We start from the raw sequence: 15,202 nt of genomic DNA, 5'->3' as shown, positions 1-15,202 counted from the left end.
TCGATTCAATGTTATATTGTTGGATTTTTTTTTACCGCCAGAGCCGGATAAAGAAAATTGAAAAACAATTACAGAAAAGAATTAAATATTTAAAGAAAAAATAAAAAAAACTACATAAAATTTAATATTTTTACTAAAATAAAAAATAAAAATAAAAGTACAAATCAACATAATCACAAATAAAAAAAATATTATTTTTAACACTAAAATATAAAAAAAAAATTAAAAACAAATGTACAAATTTATCTAAAATTACATAATTTTATTAATTTTATATTAAAAAAAAAAAAACTTCTATTTTGGGTGTTAGGGCTAGCTGACCCTAGCTCCCTATTGCATGGGATATTATATACTAATACAAATTAAAAAATATAAATATTTATATATTAGCATAAATTAATATTCAAATCAGTGTTATCAATTTCATAAATTTAATTTAATATATATTTATATCATTACATTATTAACTATCAAATCAATTTAAATCAAAACTTTTAAAATTCAAACCAAATATACAAAAAAAAAAAAAATAATAATAATAATAAAATAAAATTCAAATTTATCTTAAAATTTAAATACTCACTTCGTTTCAATACAATAGTTCTATTTATCATTTTTTTCCGTCCCAAAACAATAGTCTTATTTTCATAAATAATCATATCACTATAAAACTACCCTTATTTTTTTCATTATTATTACACAATTGCCACTATTTTTTACACTAATACACTCACAAGGGCAAAAGAGTCTTTTACTCGTACTTTTTACCCGCTACCAATATAATATCAATATTCCTTAAATTTCGTATCAAACACAACCCAAAGTATAATTTTGGGGACGGATGGAGTATAATTTAAATTCAAATTTATTTATTTGAATTTTATTGATTGGACAGAACTACTAGGGTTAGGGGTAGTTGGCACCAAACCCCCTCAATAACAAATTTATGTAATCTTTCTTTTCATTTCAAGGTATTATTTTTATTATTTTCGTATGTTTCATTTAAAATATTCATTTTATTTTTAGTAAAAATAATAATATAATAATAATAAAATACTTTTAAATTTTATTTAAATTACAAATATACGATTACATATACATTTATAAAATCCAGGCAAAAATATCAAATCTTGTTACGCACTCTCACTAACTAATAAAATACTACTCCTTTCGTCAACCGTCAATCTATCTATTTTGCCATTTTAGTCAGTCCATCGCAAATACATCCATTTTCTTTTTTAGTAAATGTATATTTCACTAAAATATAAAATTACTCCACATTTTATATAATATTACACAAATGTCATCAAATAACACTACTTAATATCATAAATGTTAAGGGGTATAATAATATTTATGTATATAAATTGTACCACATATCAATATAATACTAATATATTAAAATCTACGCGCAAAAAGTAAACGAATGGATAGACGGTGGACGGAGGGAGTATTATTTCTCAATTTATTACAAAACTCCAAATAATCCATTCTAAAAGGGACGGGGAGAGTATTTTATATTAATTTTTGTTTTAAGTAAAAATATCAAAAAAAACTGTTTCTTTTTACACTAAATTTAGGTGTCTATTATTTAAGTCCTGTGTTTTTTTTTTATTAATAAAACATTCTATCATATATTTCCTTTATTCAAATTCTATTGTGTTTTGTTATGAATTGACAAATTTGTCCTTAATTGTATGACAGAAATTAAAAGTAATAAATGAATGAACGGTAAAAATATAAAATTCGTATTAAAAAAAAACAATAATTGTTGAAAATTTTAAATAAAAAAATAGAATATTATTTTGTGGACGGAGGGAGTATTATTTTAATATTACACTCGAATTAAATTTTTTTCGAACCTATAGAAAAACATACCCTCCTTATGTTGTTATTCTGTTGCAGAAAAAAAAAAAAAAAAAAAAAAAAAAAAAAAGACAACACGTAACAGATATTTTGCTGCCCGAGGTTTCAGAGCTAATTCCGTTAGTGCTTACGACCATGACAGACATCATACATTCCCGCGTCATTAATGACGTCATCTCACTGACGTCCCATTGTCCCACAAATCCCAATCTCTGATTCCACGTTTGTATTCTGTCGGTGTTTTCACAGATTTTATTATTATTATTCATTCTGTTCCATTCTGAAAATCTTGCCGTAGATGCAAAAATTTAGAATAAATATAAAGAATAGATAATTAAAAATATATTAATTAAAATTAAAAAAAATTAAATTTAAAATTTAAAATAAAATTAAAAAAACAATAACCTACTACATAGAACGACCAGAAACGGTAATATGCATATAGTCTCCTCCACACATCCAATCCCGACCAGACAGACAGGTCTCCTCCGCACATCCAATCCTTCCTTTTGGCAATGCAACACCGACATAGTCGCCGTCGCCGTAATAAATTAAAAAATCGCCCGACCTCGATCGACTCAATTCACACACGTTTGTTTTCCAACGTCAAAATTTCTTATCTATTGACTATTGTCTACTAATGATTAGTAAGACCAGCAATTAAAAATCAATTTCTATGTTCGGCCCTTTAACCATCAAGATTCAATCTCAGCCGTTGAATCTCTAAGTATTATTAGATCTAGATTTTTCTTATTCTTTTAACTTTACTATATATAAATAGCGTGTGTGTTATAAAATTTAATGACAGAATCGAATATCGAATCGAATAGTAAAATGGATAAACATGCAGCATGTCCGCACGTGATCATCCTTCCCTACCCAAGCCAAGGCCACATCAACCCTCTCCTCCAATTCGCCAAGCGCCTCGCCGGAAAAGGCCTCCGGCCGACGGTCGCAACAACGCATTACACCACCAACTTCATCCGGGCCCCCTCCGTCGCCGTCGAGCCAATTTCCGACGGATTCGACGACGGCGGATTTGCTCAGGCCCGGAACGAGGGCAACTTCCTCAACTCATTCAAACATAACGGCTCCAAGTCCCTTTCCGACATCATCGGAAAATACGAATCCACCGATCACCCTGTCCGCTGCATAATTTACGACGCCTTCTTCCCCTGGGCCCTCGACGTCGCCAGGCGGCACCGCCTGCTTGCCGCCGCGTTTTTCACCAACTCCGCCGCCGTCTGCGCAATTTTCAGCCACATACACGGCGGCACGCTGTCGTTGCCGGTGGCCGTCAGCGATAAGCCTCTCCTGCTCCCTGGATTGCCGGAATTGAACTCCGGCGACCTCCCCGGCTTCCTCCGGGCCCCCGAAAGCTACCCGGCGTACCTGGCTATGAAACTTAACCAATTTTCTAACCTCGATCGGGCTGATTTCGTGTTCGATAATTCTTTCCAGGCATTAGAAGGACAGGTAATCGAATATTCAACCTAATATTTTATAATATAACATTTTATTTCATCAATTGTAAAAAATACTTCGATATTTTATAATATAATATTAGGTAATCGAATATTCAACCTAATATTTTTCGATATTTTCTATCTTTAGTAAATTTATTCATTTTAAATCTATTTAATAAATATAAATAAACTTAATTAAATTTTTAACTTTTTACAATTCTTATATTTCTATCGTTCTCTTAAAAATAAGATTTTTATCTATATTTAGAACTTTTTATTTTTTATAAAATTAGTTTTAAATTAATTATAAATAAATAAATATTTTTTATTTGTATTATATAAAATTTTATTTTTTACAAAATGATATATGAGATATAATAATAAAAAAATTTAAATACCAACAATACTATTTATACAAAAAATAAAAAAATAAATTATAAAAAAATAATATCATAATTTATTGTTAATAACTTACTAATCTACATTAACTAATAAATAACTGACTGAATAGTTTGTCCCATTACCGCACTCTATCCTCTGTATATATAACGCACTCTATCCCCTGTATATACTATACATACATGCGTATATATGTATATATTATATGTGTGGAAAATGTGTGGAAATAGAGATAGCTAAAATAGCATTTCACTAACTAAAAGAGTCATTATGACCAAAGTCAGTGGGAATATATAAATAATGTATGACACAATCAACCATCAATTAAAGATCGAACATGACTTTTTATTTTATTTTTTATATTATTATTTTTTTACAAAAAAAACTAATATTTACGTGCGTACATACTAATTTTGTGCATCCAATCTCAACGTCGAAATAAAGGAGGCAAAAAGCGTGGCGGAGAAGTGGCCGGCGCGGCTGATCGGGCCGATGGTACCGTCGGCGTATCTCGACGGAAGAATCGAGGGGGACAAAGGGTACGGCGCGAGCTTATGGAAGCCGCTAACCGAGCCGTTAACGGCTTGGCTCGGAGCCCGGGAGCCGGCATCGGTGGCATACATTTCATTCGGCAGCATGGTGTCGTTAACGGCCGACCAAACGGCCGAGATAGCGGAGGCGTTATTAAAAGGTCCCTCGGACTTCCTCTGGATTGTCCGAGAGACCGAGCTCAAGAAACTTCCGGAAGGTTTCACCGAGGCCGTCGATGGGAAGGGTATGATCGTGCCGTGGTGCAATCAGCTCGAAATATTAGCCCACCCGGCGGTGGGGTGTTTCGTGACGCACTGCGGGTGGAATTCGACGCTCGAGGGTTTGTCACTCGGCGTTCCAATGGTGGCGGTGCCGCAATGGGCCGATCAAATGACGGATGCGAAATTTATCGAGGGGATTTGGGGGGTCGGAGTTCGGGCGAAGGAGGACGAATTTGGAATTGTCCGAAGAGAGGAATTGGTTCGATGCTTGAAGGAAGTGACGGAGGGAGAGAAGAGTTTGGTTATTAGGAAGAATGTAAGAAAATGGAAGGATTTGGCCAAGGCAGCCATGGATGAAGGGGGAAGCTCAGACAGGGCAATTGATGAGTTTGTTAAGGAATTGATGATTGATAAGGGAACTTGTTAACTAAGGTTCTATATGTTCTATCGTTTTATATTTTTAGTAAATTCAAAATTGTCTTTACCAATTTTGTAAATTTATTATTATTACACACAATACATTATATGTATAATAAATATATGTTGTTTTTTTAATAATAACAATTACAGTTATATACAAGTATGTTGTGTGCTAAAATAACTGTTAGTTCATGTGTTGTATATGTATTATATTAACAGTATGCTATTTGCAATTAAAATTATAATATGTACGGTTAGTTCACATGCGATTTGTATTATATTAAAATATATATTATTTGCTTTTAAAGAAAAAGACACATGGCATATTTCAATTGGATGGTATAGAAGGTTCTGGGTAGAGGACCAGGATGATGAACCCATCATCATCGTCATCGTCATCATCATCCCCAATTAGCCAGCCGACCCAACCCTAATTTCGACCCCAATGGCATTCGCGGCTGCTGCTATACCTAATAGTGCTAGTTTCTGTATCACAGCCTCTCACTTCTTCTTCCCCTCTTTGAGATTGAGATCTCAATGTTGTTTCCGCCGACGCGTATTCACTCTGATCAACAATCATCGACGCAGTAGGATACCCTGTGGAAGCAAAAGTACACATCTCCTACCTCCCTCACTCTCCCCATGTGTTAGTAATAGCACAAGATTCCCCTTGTCATGTTACTGCACGGTGAATGAAATGCAAAATACCGTAGAATCTACGTTGGGTGGGGATGATATCGATAGTGATGTAAGGAAAGCGGCCAATGCTCTGGATCTAAGGGTCGGGAAAATCCTCAAGGCTTGGAGACACGAGGAGGCGGATACCCTCTATGTCGAGGAGGTGGACATCGGTGAACCCGAGCCTAGAACCATATGCAGTGGCTTAGTCAAATATATTCCCCTTCACCTTCTCCAGGTTCATTTCTTCTTCTTCTTCGTCTTCTTCTTAATATGTTAAAACAAGTGTATTCTTATTAATAGAGGTGTTAACAATTCTTTCGCAGGATAAAAATGTAATTGTTCTTGCTAATCTAAAGCCTAGAAATATGCGTGGTGTGAAATCTTTTGGCATGCTGATGGCAGCTTCTGATGCCACACATGAGAATGTGGAGCTCCTTGTGCCACCCGCGGGTGCAGTCCCAGGTGAAAGGGTATGGTTTGGTTCGGCAGATGAAAAAGATTATCCTCCTCAGATTGAGATTGCTTCTCCAAACCAGGCAAATCTTTTTAACTTATGCCATTGTTTACTCTTTTATGTAATTAGCCTTATTCCTTACCCAGTAGTATTTTGTTTAATGGGGTGATAGACTTTTCGTGATCAAAACCCAAGACCCAACAGTTAATTGAGATATTATCAATTAAAATTTAACTGTTTGCTTAGCTTGTGTGCTGAGTGATTGCCCTTTCTGTTGAAGCATTTTGTAAGAGATTATTGCCATCTCCTCAAAAGATTAAACTAAGGCAACTTAGATGAACTTGGATGAGGAAGAATACCATCATTTTAATTTATATTGTCAGGAAGGAATAAACAAATGAAGCCACGTTGAGTTGCTGTTTGATTTCCTGTGTTAAAATTGAGCAAAATAATGTATGTGAGCAACAGAAGTATGGGTTTGTTTTAAATAAAAAAAATATACTTGAAGTTTAATGAATAGGGGAGTTTGGGTGACTTATCACGGTTGGATGGTAGACATCTTGCATGGCAGTGCATTACTAATGTGATCAGGAGTAACATCTGCTTATTTGATGAATATTTCAAGTGTAGTGAACTGTCAAGGGAATTTAAGTCTTAACTTCTTGAAACAGTATAAAATTACTTAACTCTATCTACCCGGATAATTAATTGGTGTTATAAAGCTGGATGTCGTCTCACATGTTGTGCTTCGTATGTATGTGTTGACATGCTGCAGGTTCAGAAGAAAAAAATTTGGGAATTAGTACAACCTCACCTAAAAACAGATGACTCGTGTGTTGCAATGCTTGGCATGGGCCACCAAATGCGAACCGCAGCTGGTGTGGTGACATGCGAATCCCTGAAGAATGCCAAGATATCCTAGTACTTCCCATGAAATTTTCTACTTCAAATTTGCTATTATTCTGCTACGGTAATTTAAAGTTCCATACTGGCAAGTTATGTTGCTATCTTTAGGAGTGTTGTTTTTGTTAAACTTATACCATCTAATAACCAATTTCTTCCAAATGAGTCATATCCGAATGATCTCCCTAATGTTTCTGAGAGAACTTTTAAATGTTATAGAGGATTTGTTATTAGTTTGGACTTTCCAAGTAATCTTGTTCAGTTCCACAAAAAAGTTAACAATCCTCTACTTGAATGAATGCTCCATTCAATTCAAATGAATAATACGTTCAAAGTGTATAAATTGGATATTTTTCATCGAATAGATTTTTAAACTTTTGGATCGATTCTCCTGTTTTCCAGTAACCCCTATAAATTAGTGAGTGCGTGTTTGTTTATCTGTACAACCCGGTGGGCGTTGTATGGCCTAAACTCACTGGTTCTCGACGCATTTTTTCTGAACATTTATTGTTAAAACAATGTCATTGTTTATCCTTTGCTTGACAGGCAGCTGGTGGTGCTATGGCAAACATATGCTTGATGGCCCATCTTTGAAGCAATAGCAGAGGGGCATTTCGACTTTCACCATATCCTTTGCAGCCCTCTTCTTGCTATGGTAATGGCGGGTTCCAGTTACACAGGACCTTCTATGAATCCTGCTAAAGTAAGCAATCACCTTTCATATATTATTTGAATTTAATTTGGTATCAGAAATCTTTGTTTGATCTCTATATATGCAGTATTGGCATAAATTAGAAATGATACTGGAATAGAAAAATATACTTTTCAGAATAATTCCACTGGATTTAACAACTATCTTGTTGAAAATATATTGGCTACTCCAATGTGATATCTTGACAAGATAGTTGGCCCATTAATTGAATTTAAGATCTAGTTTACTGCTGATAGTTGTGATATTTGTGAGTACATTTGGCAATTATTTTTCTTGGGAGAATTAGGATAAGTCTTTTGGTTTCAAAGTAGAGATCATCCTCTGTTAGTATCAAAGGAAGCAGTTCCCTACGGGTGTGTTTGTTTGGGGAATTGGATTTTCAATCCACTATTCATCCAATTTTTCTTCAAAAACATCAATTCAAACACCTATTTTTCATTTTTTATATTATACTAAAAATTAATTTTACATTCAAAACATCACCTCAACACCTATTTATATCACATCATACAACTATTCAAATTCAAAATTTTTACTATTCAAATTCCAACTCCCAAACAAACACACCCTAAGGATGTGTCCTTATGTCCTTATGGGCTTAACATTCTGCAAATGATGTGTGTTCTTCATTTATGATTGCTGTCCTACAACTCTTGTTCTATTTTTCAATGATGAGATGTCCTTAAAAGATAAATTTGAAAGTTCAAATAATTGCATATTGGAGTTGTTTCTTCTGCAAGTTCTGATCTTGGATGTGTGGGTTACATAGTAAAAATATTTTGGAAAACATATGTGACTAAAGTTAAATTAGTACAGGTTCAGACAATGACGATAACACATTTGAAGTACATTTGATGACCTGTTGTTCTCCTTGTATTAAACTTAATCCATGTATCTTTAAGTTTTACAAATTATTGACATTTATTTATATATATATATATATATATATATATGCAACTATTCAAATTCAACATTTTAACCTCTTCCTGTTAAAAAATACAAACCAAAAAACTAAAATCCACAAAAAAAAAAAAAAAAAACACATCCATGTTTCCTTGAGAAGTCATGGCTGTGTTATTACCAATAAGGAAAAGAGGTTTTAAGCATTCATATATACACTTGATCATCTCAAAACAAAATGGCTGCTACCATTTTAGAGCTTAAATTCGAACCTTTAACTAGCCAAGCTTCTCGCAAAATAAATCCTAATTTACATGAGTATCGAGCTATTACACTTATAGACCTCTCGACAACGTTAGAATTCACAAACTACAGAGATTACACCTTCAATTACGCCTCGAAGCCGTCGTCAGGGGAGCTACGACGGAGTCGTCGCTTATTGCCCCTGCAATGTATCGCTTTGCTATAAAAAAAAAAAATAAATAAATAAATAAATTGTTGTATTGTTGACGAACACCACCGATGCTGCAAATTGCAAGTAACGAAAAGCGTAGCTTTACCTCTCTTCTTCTTAATCTTGTTCCGAAAACCTCTCTTTCTGCTAAATGCCTCTTCCTGAAACGATCGCAGGATCGATTAAGCGAATTCCAGAATCAGTTCTTCAAGCCGAAGTACGAAAATTTTAATCATGTAATCGAAACGTATTTACCACAGGCAAGTCCATCGTTTTGGCGTGACGAACTGCAGCAACGAGATCTCGATTTGCATCGGTGAAGAGACTTGTAACGATCCCGGGCTGACCGGCTCTGGCAGTGCGGCCAACTCTGTGCAAGAAGTCAACTGCAGAAGTCGCAAACTCCGCCTGTCGGGCAATAAATGTGCGATGTTAAAAATCATGTAAGAAAACTAAAACAAGATTGATAATACGCAAAATTGTTGAGAAGTTGTACCTGAATAACATGTGAAACATGTGGGATGTCGAGGCCGCGGGCAGCAGCATCGGTACAAATGAAAACGCCGCCGTTTCGATGGAAGTCGACAAGGTTCTCCGATCTCTCGTCCGGGGAGATGTCGCGATGGTATCGCATGCATCTGATGTTGGCTCCCGTCAAAATCTTGGCAATGGCTTCGACAGCTTCGACGGTGTTTGCAAACACCATTGTTCGAACGACTCCAGAACCGGAATCGACGTCGGCTTTCGATCCGCTATTGACAGCATCGATGAGCACGGTCACTTGTGTTTCCGGTGTGACTTCGACCCACTTTTGCTCCAACCTGAAGCACATGAAACGGCCAAATCGAAACCAACAATCACGAGCAAACGAAACTGTAATGAAAATTGAATTTGTACTTCATGAAGAAAAGAACGATTCTGATAGATATCGATGAACGTCGAACCTGGGATTTTGATGATGAAGATAACTCCCGCTGACCCAATTGGCATCCGGAAACATCCGTTTCAAAATCCCCCCGGCAGTCGCCTTTCCGTTCACAGGAAGTGTCGCTGCAACAAAAATGTACTGCTTACTTCGATTGTATATCTGTCTCACTCTCCTCCAGTCTTTTCTGTTTCGAACTTCCGATTCTGTCCCAGAGTCATCAGCCAATTCGCCATTCGTATCTTCGACATCCTCTTCAGTATCAGACGATTTCGCCGAAGAACAAGCAGCATCCTGTGCTCCTTCACTTTCACTCTGCATCCGAGACAGCTGTTTCTCGTCGAATCGAAGCATGTTTATAAGGCGAATTACTTGGTTCTGAAAACTCCCGCATAGAAGAAGGTCTGCTTCATCGAAAACCTAACATATATTTAAAACCGAGGTGGAGATAAATCAGAATTTGTAGTCTTCGCTGAGCAAAACTTCAAAAAACAGCTGCTTGAGTCGAAAATTACCACAAGTTTGACATATCGTATGAACTCAGCTCGTCTATGCTTCTCAGGATCAATTGCATAGAGATAGTTTAGAAGCGCGGCTGGCGTCGACACTATAACATCCGGTTCTTTAACCGAGAATCCCTGCAGATGATCAACAAGATGTTTGCTTATTCAAAATTCTCATTCAAAAGTAAATAAATACGGTTTAGTTTCATACCTGACGACCACAGAGGCTAGTGGTTCCAAGAATTGGCTGGCCGGTGTTGTCGCAAAGGCCATTAGCCATTCGAACAACTTGCTCACACAGCATTGTATTAGGACAAAGAACAAGAGAGATTCGGCGTTGAAGCTTCGGTTTTGAATCATCCGAAGCATTTTCTTGCATTCCGAATAGCCTCTGAATGACAGGGATCAAGTATCCGTGAGTTTTACCACTCCCTGTCTCTGCTGCAATCACCACATCCCCTCCGGCAAGAACTGCCGGTATACAAGCAGCCTAAATTGCAATTACAACATTAAATCTTCACTCCATGTAAGGTTATCGATATCGAATAAAGCAAATACAATACAGAAAATACATTTTGCAGAATTTTAGGGATGTCATTAACGATGAAATCAAAGGCAGTTCTAATATTAGGTATACAAAATGATACTAACAATTTAATTAAACGGATCGAAAACTAAATAGTATATAGAATTTTTGTCAAACTCTCCATGTAATTCCGAAGCTTTTCATCCTAATTTCAGCATTATACTTTAGCCACAGAGGTTTTCAATTCACAAGAAGAAAATGGAGATAACTTTCATAGGCTCAAATGTTGATGATTGGAAGGGGATTTAAAGTGAAAGAGGAATTCCTGAAAGGCGCAATGATTGCAAATCGAATTCAATTGAAGAAAGCAAATTAAATTGAAGAACCTGGACTAGAGAGGGTCTCTGATATCCAGCATCGTATAGAGAGCGTGATATGAAATCTGAAACTCCAAGTGAACTCCAAGAAACGCTTTCGTCCGCCAAGAACATATCGACATCGTTTCCATGGCGTACAGCGGCGGCAGTCCCGAAAGCTCGGAGTTTCTTCCTTCTATGGAGGCGAGAGCTCTCGAGGGCGGAAACACACAGCACCTTGAGGGATGCAAACGAGTGAATGCTCGGAAATGGTGCGCAATACAACGAAGTTCTGCGAGAATTCAGCGCGGAAAACGCACGCTGCGCAAGCATTTTCTCGATGGAGTCGATTCTAGGATTTGCAGAAGAGTTTTTAGGGAGGTTTAATCCAATACCCTAGTGGGATTTAGATATTTTTACCCTCTAGGTGCCCTGGAAATTATGTTTGTAGACATTTATACCCTCAACTTGTCCTAAAAATACTGGCCTTACGCACTAGAGTATCTTCCGACGAGAAATGGCGCCAAAGACGAAGAACAAACCTCCACCGTCTGATCCTAATGGGATATTCGCTGGAATGACTGTTTTCTTGATTGAGACCGGCGTTCAAGCCCGCCGGCTGGAGGTTTCTACCTTTTCTTCTTCTTCGGTGGATTTATTGCTGTGAATAGCTGAGATTTTGTTTAAACTAAGTAATTTTCGCTTATTTTTAGATTTGGGAGACAAAATTGGTGCAGATGGGGGCCAGAATCGAGGAGCGGTTTTCGAAGAGGATTAGCCATGTTTTCGGCGTGGATTTAAACTCAGTTCTCCAGAAGGTCGACGTTGATACGTTGAAGCGTTTCAAAGCAGTAAGTATGCTGATCGAAAGTTAGGGTTCATATTATTATTAACGAAGGGCAAATATAGAGGAACTGTTTTCTGGATTGCATTTCCTTACCGTGATACATACATACATACATATAGGAATGTTGAAATTGGCAGTACTTGCTTTGATAGGGATTCAAGGTTTTTGTCATAATTTTGTATCAGGATCTATCTATTCAATGAAAATTTTTAAGTTCAAAATGCCAAATCCCTAAATTGAGTACAAGGGATTGACTCTGGCTATGGAGTTATGAATAACTCTGATCTGATATTTTCTCCCACAGAAAGTCCTAAACTTTCAATGGCTAGAAGATAGCTTGAGCAAGGGAGAGAAGGTAGGTGAAGATGCTTACATTTTACCAGTGGAGAATGAGGGAAATCGTCGAAGCATAGCCACTGAAGACCAAAAGAAACTTGCCACAGCAAATAATGCAAGTATTGAAGATCAATCATCACCAAAAAAGATTAAAACCTTTTCAGAAGGGGTTAAATCTGCAGCAGATGCCGTCAGTTGTTCATCAAAATCGGATACAGCTGGTAGTTCGCCTCAATCTCCAAGTTCCTTTAGCCCAGAAATTACTAGCCGGAATTCCGATGGTCAAAATAGAGAGGTAAGTTCATATTTATAAGGAATCTGTATAAATGCGTAGATTAGTTTTCTTTCATCAAACGTTGAATGCATCAGGCTTTCGTATTCTTTATTTCGGATAGAAACATATGAGCTGACAAAAGTAACTAACTAAATAACACTCATTATTTACGAAATATTCTATTATATTAACTACAAAACCATCTAAGTTATTACTCATTTTTCACATTTTCTATAACTAAATACTTCGTTTATGTTTTTTTAGCAGGTCTCTTTGTCTGATGCATCATTGCTTTATAGCCCGCCGGATCTAAACAGGAATATAACTGAAATATTTGGCAAATTAATCGATATTTACAGAGGTTAAACTTATTCAGATATCATGTTTGGTTTTAATACTTAATGCAAAAGATGACTTCACTATACATTTTTTGACAACAGCCTTGGGTGATGATAGGAGATCTTTCAGCTATTACAAAGCTATCCCAGTTATTGAAAAATTACCTTTTAGAATTGAGAGTGCGGACCAGGTGAAACATTTACCTGGAATAGGAAAATCCCTGCAGGATCATGTGAGAAAACTTTTCTTTTTCTTCGGTATTTCTTTCTTTCGAAACATTTTCCAAACATTTCTTGTTAAATTTCCAATTGTGCACTCTTTTTCGGTAATATTCTAAGGTCTAATTTACAGATTCAGGAAATAGTTAATACTGGAAAGCTGTCCAAGCTGGAGCACTTCGAGAAGGATGAAAAGGTTCAATTTTTGTATCTCTACAATCAAAACCAACTAAACCCTTTTTTTTCCTTTGGCAGTTTCAAAATTCCGTTAATGAGATGTGCTGTTCTGCTGGCATTAGATATTGTAAATAGATTGTGTTTATTGATCTCCTATTGGTATTTTAGTCGCTCCTTTCTTGCTGTATCCATCAGGATTCATATTCTCTCACATAGTCATTGAGCCGTTATAATGTTTCCTGTGTTCTATTGATCGTAAGGTACGTGCTATAAGTTTATTTGGAGAAGTATGGGGCATTGGACCTGCAACAGCGATGAAACTTTACGAGAAAGGACACCGGACACTGGATGATCTGAGGAACGAGGAAACATTGACGAATTCCCAAAGATTGGGCTTGAAGTACTTCGATGACATAAAGACTAGAATTCAACGTCACGAGGTCTGTCCCAGTGCTTTCAGATATTATCTGCTGCATCTTCCTTAAAATAAACGTTTAGTATACTTATTTGTTCATCGGATTAACACTATAATATAATAGGCTCAAGAAATGGAAAGTCTTCTACAAAAAATCGGTGAAGAGATTTTACCGGGGGTAAGAATTCCGGGTGCTGTTTCATTTTTAGCAAGCTTAAATTTATATACATGATGATTATATATTCCTTCAGGTAGTCATTGTGTGTGGAGGATCATACAGACGAGGAAAGGCTTCTTGTGGGGATTTGGACATTGTTATTACACACAATGATGGAGTAAGGTACAATATTCTATTATGTAATACATTGTTTTAGTTTTCTCTTGATAGATTACTCGATTTCTGTCATTACTTCCAGCCATATCGGGTTTCTCGCGAAGTTTGTAAAGCGTCTCAAGGAAATTAACTTCTTGAGAGAGGATCTGATCTATAGCATTCACAGTGAGGAGGTGATCGACGATTCGATAATCTTGTTACTAATTTTGCTAATGACGATATAAATTCACATCTCGCTGCTGTTTCCGTATAGGGTACTGACTCCGGAGTCGATACATATTTTGGTCTATGCACATATCCCGGTCGGGAGCTGCGCCATCGTATTGATCTCAAGGTCTACCCAAGGGACATCTACGCATTTGGATTAATAGCGTGGACGGGAAACGACGTGCTAAACCGAAGGTACGCGTCCTACACTTTCATCGACAAAAAATCAGCGATATTCTTCTCCCGGGTTCTTGCAATCATCGTTTTGGATTCTCTACGTTCCCTTATTCTTCAGGTTGAGATTATTAGCAGAATCGAAGGGGTTCAGACTCGACGACACTGGTCTTTTCCCCGCCACCCACAGCTCTGGCGGCAAACGGGTACGTATTGTTGAACCGGGTGTCATGTAGCTGCTGCATTATGAATAACATTACTTTGCTACCAAATGCAGGGAAGCAAAGGCAGTGCAAGTTTGAAATTCGGTACTGAAAAGGCGGTTTTTGATTTTCTCGGGTACCCGTGGCTCGAGCCTAACCAACGGAACTTGTGAGTCAAGACGGAATAATCTCGACGCAATCGGGTTACAGAGTCTTGTACAGAAACTAGGTTAACTGCAGACTACATCAGAAGAATTCTAGGTAGCAAATGTAAGCCTATATAAGTATCTTGTTTGTTTTGGCATCAATTGCTCTTGCTGTCTATAAAATGGATAAGTTCTTCATTAGAGCAAAATAATTC

At 36.6% G+C, this 15,202-nt stretch overlaps 4 protein-coding genes across 8 annotated transcripts; 3 read left to right on the top strand and 1 right to left on the bottom strand.

Annotated features, from left to right (window-relative positions):
- The first annotated feature begins 2,643 nt into the window (after positions 1 to 2,643).
- On the top strand, positions 2,644 to 5,052 carry LOC127245540 (UDP-glycosyltransferase 74B1-like). Its single transcript, XM_051266502.1, has 2 exons — positions 2,644 to 3,342; positions 4,176 to 5,052. Exons 1-2 carry the CDS (start codon positions 2,668 to 2,670, stop codon positions 4,908 to 4,910), a joined length of 1,410 nt encoding a protein of 469 aa, XP_051122459.1. The 5' UTR covers positions 2,644 to 2,667; the 3' UTR covers positions 4,911 to 5,052.
- A 211-nt stretch (positions 5,053 to 5,263) lies between these two features.
- On the top strand, positions 5,264 to 8,574 carry LOC127245282 (uncharacterized). 3 transcript variants are annotated; one of them, XR_007837424.1, is made up of 5 exons: positions 5,266 to 5,819; positions 5,908 to 6,120; positions 6,814 to 7,008; positions 7,488 to 7,644; positions 8,470 to 8,574. XR_007837424.1 is itself a non-coding variant. In XM_051266068.1 (4 exons), coding segments are annotated over exons 1-4 (831 nt in total). In that variant the 5' UTR covers positions 5,264 to 5,348; the 3' UTR covers positions 7,489 to 7,886. The 3 variants fall into 3 exon arrangements, 2 of the variants coding, with proteins under 2 accessions (XP_051122025.1, XP_051122024.1); XM_051266068.1 differs by lacking the exon at positions 8,470 to 8,574 and having other exon boundaries at positions 5,264 to 5,819; positions 6,814 to 6,959; positions 7,488 to 7,886; XM_051266067.1 differs by lacking the exon at positions 8,470 to 8,574 and having other exon boundaries at positions 7,488 to 7,886.
- A 135-nt stretch (positions 8,575 to 8,709) lies between these two features.
- LOC127245279 (DEAD-box ATP-dependent RNA helicase 22) lies at positions 8,710 to 11,650 on the bottom strand. 2 transcript variants are annotated; one of them, XM_051266060.1, is made up of 8 exons: positions 11,348 to 11,650; positions 10,647 to 10,925; positions 10,448 to 10,570; positions 9,952 to 10,352; positions 9,504 to 9,828; positions 9,263 to 9,415; positions 9,114 to 9,168; positions 8,710 to 9,016 (listed from the first exon to the last, which is right to left on the bottom strand). In XM_051266060.1, exons 1-8 carry the CDS (start codon positions 11,648 to 11,650, stop codon positions 8,940 to 8,942), a joined length of 1,716 nt encoding a protein of 571 aa, XP_051122017.1. In that variant the 3' UTR covers positions 8,710 to 8,939. The 2 variants fall into 2 exon arrangements, with proteins under 2 accessions (XP_051122017.1, XP_051122018.1); XM_051266061.1 differs by having other exon boundaries at positions 8,710 to 8,998.
- A 72-nt stretch (positions 11,651 to 11,722) lies between these two features.
- LOC127245280 (DNA polymerase lambda) lies at positions 11,723 to 15,145 on the top strand. Of its 2 annotated transcripts, none has more exons than XM_051266064.1 (13): positions 11,723 to 11,942; positions 12,031 to 12,168; positions 12,469 to 12,795; positions 13,042 to 13,135; positions 13,215 to 13,345; positions 13,465 to 13,527; positions 13,769 to 13,948; positions 14,048 to 14,101; positions 14,175 to 14,263; positions 14,340 to 14,430; positions 14,511 to 14,659; positions 14,760 to 14,844; positions 14,916 to 15,145. In XM_051266064.1, the coding sequence occupies exons 1-13, from the start codon at positions 11,835 to 11,837 to the stop codon at positions 15,012 to 15,014; spliced, it is 1,608 nt and encodes a 535-aa protein (XP_051122021.1). In that variant the 5' UTR covers positions 11,723 to 11,834; the 3' UTR covers positions 15,015 to 15,145. The 2 variants fall into 2 exon arrangements, with proteins under 2 accessions (XP_051122021.1, XP_051122020.1); XM_051266063.1 differs by having other exon boundaries at positions 13,039 to 13,135.
- Positions 15,146 to 15,202: the final 57 nt, after the last annotated feature.

The sequence above is a fragment of the Andrographis paniculata genome, unplaced genomic scaffold (genome assembly GCF_009805555.1).
Source record: "Andrographis paniculata isolate CXL003 unplaced genomic scaffold, ASM980555v1 Contig22END, whole genome shotgun sequence".
NCBI classification, from domain to species: Eukaryota; Viridiplantae; Streptophyta; class Magnoliopsida; order Lamiales; family Acanthaceae; genus Andrographis; species Andrographis paniculata.
Note: the sequence above shows the minus strand (reverse complement) of the source record. Positions and strands in the feature narration are given on the sequence as shown.

What these genes read in the sequence shown, in the direction of transcription:
- LOC127245279 (XM_051266060.1), bottom strand. Translation starts at nt 11,650, where the DNA reads ATGCTTGCGCAGCGTGCGTTTTCCGCGCTGAATTCTCGCAGAACTTCG. An exon ending in AGAGACCCTCTCTAGTCCAG is followed by an intron (nt 10,926 to 11,347) that starts GTTCTTCAATTT and finishes ATTGCAATTTAG; the next exon opens with GCTGCTTGTATACCGGCAGT. An exon ending in AAACGATGGACTTGCCTGTG is followed by an intron (nt 9,169 to 9,262) that starts GTAAATACGTTT and finishes CGATCGTTTCAG; the next exon opens with GAAGAGGCATTTAGCAGAAA.
- LOC127245282 (XM_051266068.1), top strand. Translation starts at nt 5,349, where the DNA reads ATGGCATTCGCGGCTGCTGCTATACCTAATAGTGCTAGTTTCTGTATC. An exon ending in TTCCCCTTCACCTTCTCCAG is followed by an intron (nt 5,820 to 5,907) that starts GTTCATTTCTTC and finishes ATTCTTTCGCAG; the next exon opens with GATAAAAATGTAATTGTTCT. An exon ending in AGATTGCTTCTCCAAACCAG is followed by an intron (nt 6,121 to 6,813) that starts GCAAATCTTTTT and finishes GACATGCTGCAG; the next exon opens with GTTCAGAAGAAAAAAATTTG.
- LOC127245540 (XM_051266502.1), top strand. Translation starts at nt 2,668, where the DNA reads ATGACAGAATCGAATATCGAATCGAATAGTAAAATGGATAAACATGCA. An exon ending in TCCAGGCATTAGAAGGACAG is followed by an intron (nt 3,343 to 4,175) that starts GTAATCGAATAT and finishes GTCGAAATAAAG; the next exon opens with GAGGCAAAAAGCGTGGCGGA.
- LOC127245280 (XM_051266063.1), top strand. Translation starts at nt 11,835, where the DNA reads ATGGCGCCAAAGACGAAGAACAAACCTCCACCGTCTGATCCTAATGGG. An exon ending in CTAGAATTCAACGTCACGAG is followed by an intron (nt 13,949 to 14,047) that starts GTCTGTCCCAGT and finishes ATAATATAATAG; the next exon opens with GCTCAAGAAATGGAAAGTCT. An exon ending in ACAGCTCTGGCGGCAAACGG is followed by an intron (nt 14,845 to 14,915) that starts GTACGTATTGTT and finishes TACCAAATGCAG; the next exon opens with GGAAGCAAAGGCAGTGCAAG.